The sequence below is a fragment of the Arachis ipaensis genome, chromosome B01, assembly GCF_000816755.2.
Source record: "Arachis ipaensis cultivar K30076 chromosome B01, Araip1.1, whole genome shotgun sequence".
Lineage (NCBI taxonomy): Eukaryota > Viridiplantae > Streptophyta > Magnoliopsida > Fabales > Fabaceae > Arachis > Arachis ipaensis.
Genome location: NC_029785.2, coordinates 32,264,095 through 32,271,861, shown reverse-complemented (window position 1 = coordinate 32,271,861; position 7,767 = coordinate 32,264,095). Strand labels below are relative to the sequence as shown.

The 7,767-nt window shown below is 38.8% G+C and overlaps 1 protein-coding gene across 1 annotated transcript; it reads left to right on the top strand.

Annotated features, from left to right (window-relative positions):
* On the top strand, positions 6,929–7,363 carry LOC107605151. Its single transcript, XM_016306924.1, has one exon. It carries the CDS (start codon positions 6,929–6,931, stop codon positions 7,361–7,363), a length of 435 nt encoding a protein of 144 aa, XP_016162410.1.

Sequence of the window (7,767 nt, the reverse complement as noted above, 5' to 3'; positions counted from 1 at the left end):
TGGGTAGAGATAAAAGTGTGCTTATATTTTTGTTGAAAAATATTGGGAATTGGGTACATACTCATGTATTAATCATGTGTAAACCATATGCATTGATGCTCTTGTATATAAAAAAAATATATTTTAAATAAATTTTTCATATATAAAAGAAAGAAAAAGAAAAGCAATAAAAAAGGGACAAAATGCCCCAAAGTGAAGTTCAATAAGAGTCAATACATAGGTGTGGTGATCAAAAAGAGAATACATGAGTATGTGGAAAAAGTGAAGAATGGGCAGTTAAGTTTATTTAGAATTGTATAGGTTGGCATAGGTTAGGTGGGAAGTTTAAGCTAATCAAAGATTCAAATCTCAAGCTCACTTGACCATGTGCATCCTACCTTGACCCTAGCCCCGTTACAACCTATGGGAAAGACCTCATGATATTTGTATGCATGCATAAAGTAATTGTTGATTGTTAGATGAAAAACAAATCTTGGAAAGTATGATTAGGGGAGAATTGAGTGAATCAACCCCATACACTTGAGTGCTTAGAGCAGACACACATCCGGCAAGGGTTCGATCGCTCAATTACATGTTTCCACCCATGATCATCTTTTCTTGCAAGTTTGTGAACTCTTTCAATGATTCAATCCAATTGTGGTTTGCTTGATTGCTAATACCTTAGCCCTTGTACTTATATGCGTATTCTTGGAGGTTGATTTATTTTGACTAAGCCATTGCATCATGTAGATAGATTGCATTTAGTAGTTGCATTGAATAAATGTTAATACCCTTTTGCTTCTTCTTGATTTTAGCATGAGGACATGCTTAGTTTAAGTGTGGGAAGATTTGATAAACCCCGATTTTGTGATTTATCTTGTACTTATTTTGGGGGATTTTGTCACTTTTTCTCGCTTTTATTTAATGAAATAGCATGGTTTTGTAATTCTCTCTTGAATTTTGCTTAAGTGTAAAAACATGCTTTTAGGCCCTAAATTGGTGATTTTAATTCACTTTAATTCCATTCGATGCCTTGATGTGTTTGATGAGTGATTTCAGGTCCATAAGGCAAGTATTGGATGGAAGAAATGAGGAGAAAAGCATACAAAAAGGGAGAATGCATGGAGAAACAAAGATTGGGAATGCACCAAAGGACGCGCATGCGTACATGCCACGTCCGCGCGGGTTGAGAATTTGCCAGCGACGCGCATGCGCACATGGCGCGCACGCACCGATACTCTCACGTGGCCCACTTGAAGGCAAAACGCTGGGGGCGATTTCTGAGCTGCCCAGGCCTAAATACAACTTGTTTCTGAGTGTATTTCATGCAGAATTGAAGTCCAAGCAATGGGGGAGCAATTAGTTTAGCCAACATGAGCCTTTAGTTAGTTTTCTAGAGAGAGAAGCTCCATCTTCTCTCTACAATTAGGTTAGGATTAGGTTAGATTATTTTAATTTCATGTTTAATTACTTGATCTCATCTTGTTTATTCTATAATTTCTCATTTCTACATCTTGATTCTCTTAGTTTTTATGTTAATTTCCCATTTTGCTCTCTTTTGTGATGATGACTCATGTTGGATTTGTTTACATTTAATGAAATTTTGATGTTGATGTTTCTTTAATTGATGAATTGAGTTGTGATTTCACTTTTCTTGCAATTGATAGTGGTAGATTTTATCATCTTGCAATTTATAATGTTGATTTTCATTGCATTCTAAGTGTTTGATGAAATGCTCTCTTTAGTTCTTGAGTAGTTTTATCAACTCTTGGCCTAAGCCAAGGGACTTGAGTGGTGTTGAGTTTTTGGATATAATGAATTTGGTAATTTGAGAACCCTGTGTGATCAATTTGAAGCCCATTGACGCTAACCCACTACTAAGCCAATTGGTAGGTAGGTTAGGACTTATGGGTGGATGTGATCAAGCCTGTTTGACATACTTCATGTCTAGGAGTAAATGTTACGTACTTAAGGCTTCGAGAAGTAAACTTAATGGGTTGGCCTCTCATAATTGTCAATAATTGGTTTGTTAACTAGGATGGTGATCTCAAGTACCCAAGTCTTAGTCAAGAGTTCTTTGTTTTGCTTTCTTTACTTACTCACTCAGTCTACTTCCTTGCCATCTTATAAATAAAACCCCCTTTTTACCCCATCATAGCCAATACGCATGCACTCCATTGGTTCCTAGGGAGACGACCCGGAGTCCAAATACTCCGATAAATTTTCATTGGGGTTTGTTACTTGTGACAACATAAATTTTTGTATGAAAGGACTATTGGTTGGTTTAGAAACTATACTTAACAACGAGACCTCATTAGATAAATTCTAAACCGCCGAGAGTCACGATCATCACTATCCTCATGAGAAGATTGATTAGCTTTGGCCTTGAGATCGCCTTCGATTTTTAGGAGTTTGTCCTCCGATTCCCAGCGTCGTCTTATTTCCCTTTGTATATTTTTCTCAGCTTCGCATTGATGTTTTGCCTCTTTTTCGAGTTGCTTTAAGCGATCTTGAAGTTCCTCCATGGCTCCCACAGTTGATGAATCGTTGTTTTTGTTAGGTTGAGGAGTATCTTTTGGTGTAGTGTCTGCGTTCTTGTGCGGCGTTCTATCTTCCAGATCCAAATCGTGGTCGTTGTCATGGTCGTCCGCCATGGTGATGGGATGACTTCCAGATTCCCCGGCAACGGCGCCAATGTTCCGAGGGCTACCTGAAACTGTAGGTCGATCTCGAATGAGATCTTCTGTACCGGTCAGAGATGACGTGTCCGGCTGGTGGGTGGCAACCGGAGCTGTCGTACCCGACTTGTTGGCTGGGTGCGCTACTGATCTTTTGTCACCGGAGAGTGGTGGGTACCTGCAATGGACTCCGATTCTTAAGTTAGCAAGGGTATTAAGCAGGTTTTTAGTAGAATTAGAGTATGAGTTATACCTGGGTGCTCCAGTGTATTTATAGTAGTGTAGGCTGACCTTTCTAGATAAGATAAGTTAGTTATCTTATCTTTATCTTTAAGCGAGGTCATCTTATCTTCTGGGGTGCCGCCCTTATCTTTCTAGGCTTTAACTGCCTTTAGATTGGGCTGTGTCCCTTCATTTGGGCCTGTTTGGGCCCTTCATGTCGAATTGGCCGAACTCTTTTAAAGAAGAGGTCGGGGGTCCTGACCTGAAGAGGTCGGTCGCCTTGTCGCTAAATATCCCGGGTCGGATAGCTCGACCCAGGGTATGAACAGCTATCTTCACTTAAGTTTGAGGTGGATGTGAAGATCACCGGTTCCTCCATAGGTGGTGTCACAAAACTCAGAAGCTTCTTCACGTAAGCAAACCGGCGTTGGTTCCGCCGTTCATATCGGTCCATCTTCTTATGGAGATTCTCAAGCAGTTGGTGGGATGATTTAGGTGGTGCGGACGAAGTGGTGGGGATGCCCACGGGAATAGCTATGTCAAGGTTCCTGGTGTCCGTCGGAGGCTTGAGATATCTTCCGGTTGGGACGACATCGCCCTCCATCGGAATCAGTGCTTTCCGGTCCTTAGCTTCCTGAGGGACACCGGTAGTAGCAATTAACTCGGTCACCAAATCAGGGAAGGGTAGGATTCCCCTAGTATGGACACGACCCATGGCTTGTCAGATGAGGAGAGGGATGTTGACTGGCTTCTCTGTAAGTATGCATTAAACTAATAGGGCTAGCTCCGCAGTGATAGATGACCCGTGGGTGCTTGGAAGCACATAATGGGAGATCTTTAGAGAGAGAAACTCTAGCTTTTCTCTAGGTTTTTGCTTCTCAATTTGGAATTCTCTTGGATCCATTGGTGAGATCTATTGTCAATTCAATTTTACATTGCTTCAAGTTGTAGATCAAATTCTTCTACTCTCAATTTAGTGTTCTTATTGCTCAATTTACTTTAGATCTTAGATTTGGATCTTGTTACTTTGATTTCCATTAATGCATTGAGGAATTTTATGTTCATTGTTGTCAATTGTTTGATTGTTGTTAATCTCTTGTAGTGGATATCTTTGATTTGAAGTTTCTTCTCAATTTTACAATGCCTTTCACTCTTGCTCTCCAAGTGTTTGAGAAAATGTCAACTTTAGCTATGGAGTAAACTTTTCATTCTTGGCTTGGGGGTTGAGATATTGGAGACATTTGAATTATCAATGTCTTTTGTTGATTATCAATTAGAAATTGCTAATTGATTTGAATGTCACTAAAGCTAGACTTTCCTAGGATTTGACTAGGACTTGTGAACTCAAATTGATTACCCTCACTTGACTTTCCTTCATAGTTAGAGGTTGAATAAGTGAAGTAATAACTAATTATTATCACAATTGATGGAGATTATGATGATAGGAATTCCAATTCTCACCCCTAGCCAAGGCTTTTACATTGCTTGATTGTCATTCACACTATTAGCTTGTTTCTTTCTTGCATTAAACTCCAAAATACCAAGACAACTTCTAACCAATGATGTGAATCTTAGAGCAACTCCTAGGGAGAACGACTCAGGACTAATACTCTCGGTTATTGATTTTGGATTGTAGTGACATAATATCTTTGTTTGTTGCAGAATTGCTTGTCGGTTTAGACTATACTCACGACAAAATTTCATTAATGAATTCTATACCTGCAAGAAATCTCTCATCAAAACAACAAACAATTCCTTCATTCAAACATTTGTTTGTCACAAATACGAACCCCTAATAAAACTAATAACCGAAGTATTTAAACCTCAGGTCATCTCTCAAAGGAATTGTAGGGTAGTGCTCTTGTTATTGGTTATGGACATGTATATTTTGGGGTTTTGGATAAGAAACAAGAAAAGTAAATGACAATGAAATTCAAATGATAAAAAGGTCTTGGCAAGGTTTGGTGGTCAAGGATCTCTATCCTTATCACTAACCACAATATGATAATTGCAAGGATTAATCCCATTAAGTCATCCTCTAACAAGTAAAGGAAAGTCAAATAAGCTATATCAATCCAAGTCCATAAGTCCTAGCTATTCACTAATTGAATTAATGAGAGCTAGAATCAATGGCTACCAATTATCAATTACTTGGACATTAGTAACTCAAGAGTTCCTAAGTTACCATCTCAAGCCAAGAACATAAAATTCTACTCAAACATCCTTCCAAGTATTTTGTCAAACACTTGGAAGGCATAAAAGGAAAGCATGATAAATTGACAACAAGAATAAAATCTAACAACTACTAATTGCAAAGAATTAACAACAATAATCAAAGAACGCACAATTGACATGAATTACCTCAAATTGCATTAAAGGAAAATAAAAGGAACAAGAGTGTATCAACAATAAAGTATACAAAATAAAGGAGATCACAACAAAAGAGTTAAAGAACAAGAGGTAGCAACAAGAAATTGAAAAGGAAAGTATATGAATACAAGAATTAAAGCCAAGATCTAAGAAGAGATTAACCTAATCCTAATTCTAGAGAGAAGAGAGAGCTTCTCTCTCTAGAAACTAACTAAAGCATGATAAAACTAAACTCTAACTAACTAGATGTCTAAGTGTCTCATCACTCTTCAATCCTTGGGTTTAATAGCTTTAGAAGTGAGTTGGATTTGGGCCTGAGAAGCCCAGAATTTGCCCCCAGCGTTTTGCCTTTAAGTGCCTTGTATAAAAATTATTTTCCCCTTTTCTTTGATAAACCTCATTTTTAGGGTTTATCTTGTATGGATTATGGGGGTTTTATCAATTTTCTATCACACTTATTCATACATAATGCATGGTTTTGTGTTTCCTTCCCAATTTTACTTCATAGTTGAAAACATGCTTCTTTTACACTAAATATGCCATATTTTAATCCTCTTCTATTACCATTCGATACCGTGATCTGTTTGTTAAGTGATTTCAGAGTTTATAGGGCAAGGATGGCCTAGAAGAGAGGAAGGAAGCATGCATAAATGGAAGGAGCATGGAAAATAGAGCTTTGGAGCTTGAGCAGTGACGCATACGCGTGCCTTACGCGTACGCGTGGATGCTTGCTGCTAGGATCGGCGCGAAGAAGCCAAGGCTAGAAGCCGGCGCATTCACATGGTTGGGCAAGAACGTCATGGACGTGCGAGCATGATTTACACATGCGCGTGGGTCGTAAAACTCAAGGGACGCACACACATGCTGTACGCGTACGCGTCGGTGCTCGCACGTGATTTTTAAGTGAAATCGTGCTTGGCGAATTCACAGAGGCTGTGGGGCCCAATCTAAACCAACTTTGGCGCAAAAAGGCTTAAGAGGACCAAGGGATGAGGGAATTGACATTCATTCACACTTTTAGATATTTTTAGTTGGTTTTGGAAGTTACATTTTTAGAGAGAGAAACTCTAGCTTCTCTCTAGGCTTTTGCTTCTCAATTTGGAATTCTCTTGGATCCATTGGTGAGATCTATTGTCAATTCAATTCTACATTGCTTCAAGATGTAGATCTAATTCTTCTATTCTCAATTTAGTGTTCTTGTTGCTCAATTTACTTTGGATCTTATAATTGGATCTTGTTACTTTGATTTCCATTAATGCATTGAGGAATTTTATGTTTATTGTTGTCAATTGTTTGATTGTTGTTAATCTCTTGTAGTGGATATCTTTGATTTGAAGTTTCTTCTCTAGAGAAAATGTCAACTTTAGCTATGGAGTAGACTTTTCATTCTTGGCTTGGGGGTTGAGATATTGGAGACACTTGAATTATTAATGTCCTTTGTTGATTATCAATTGGAAATTGCTAATTGATTTGCATGTCACTAAAGCTAGACTTTCCTAGGGTTTGACTAGGACCTGTGAACTCAAATTGATTACCCTCACTTGACTTTTTTTTATAGTTAGAGGTTGACTAAGTGAAGCAATAAGTAATTATTGTCACAATTGATGGAGATTATGATGATAGGAATTCAAATTCTCACCCCTACTAATAACTCTTCTATTGATCTAAGTACGGACACTATGGCCACTCCAAGACGAGTCACTCTTAAGGAAGCCGGTGCTCCGGACTATGTTCTTCAACCTACTCAAGTGCGCCATCTGGACTTGAATGCTAATTTTGAGCTCAAAACTGCTTTGATCAATCTTCTTCCTAAGTACCAAGGACTTCCCGCTCAAGATCCTATTAGACACCTTAAGGACTTCCAAGGTGTATGTTCTACTACTAGGCGGGAAGGCTCTAGTGAAGTTGCAGTTTGGTTGTATGCTTTTCCTTTCTCTTTCGAAGGAAGAGCAAATGAGTGGTTCTATTCTTTGCCCAGTGAGATTGTTAGCGATTGGGACTTGCTTAGAAGGGAGTTCTTAGACAAATTCTTTCCTGCGGCGGTGATCGATAAGTTACGGAAAGAAATTTCATGCATTGTCCAAGGTGAATTGGAAACTCTATATGAGTATTAGAAACGGTTCCGAAAGCTTCTTGACTCATACCCCAACCATATGATTGACACTCTAATGTTGATTAGCTATTTTTGCCAAGGAATGAAACCGCAAGACAAGATCCTTCTAGATGCTTCAAGCAATGGTTCCTTGACAAAATATAGAATGGTAGAAGAGGCATGGCAATTGATCACCGATTTGGCCGAGTCCACCTTACATGCTAGACAAAGGAACAATCATCCTAGAGCCGTAAATAAAGTTTATTTTAGTGGTGAGACCGCTGCCCTTACTAAAACTTTGGGCAAGATGACATGTATTCTAAAGCAACTCCAAATAAATCAACAACAACCTCCACTTCATCAACAACAACCTCAACCTCCTCATCAACAACAAAGTCAACAATTGGTTTCCCAAAGAGTGTGCGG

Excerpts from the sequence above, each read along its gene's own strand:
- LOC107605151 (XM_016306924.1), top strand. The coding sequence starts at position 6,929 with ATGGCCACTCCAAGACGAGTCACTCTTAAGGAAGCCGGTGCTCCGGAC.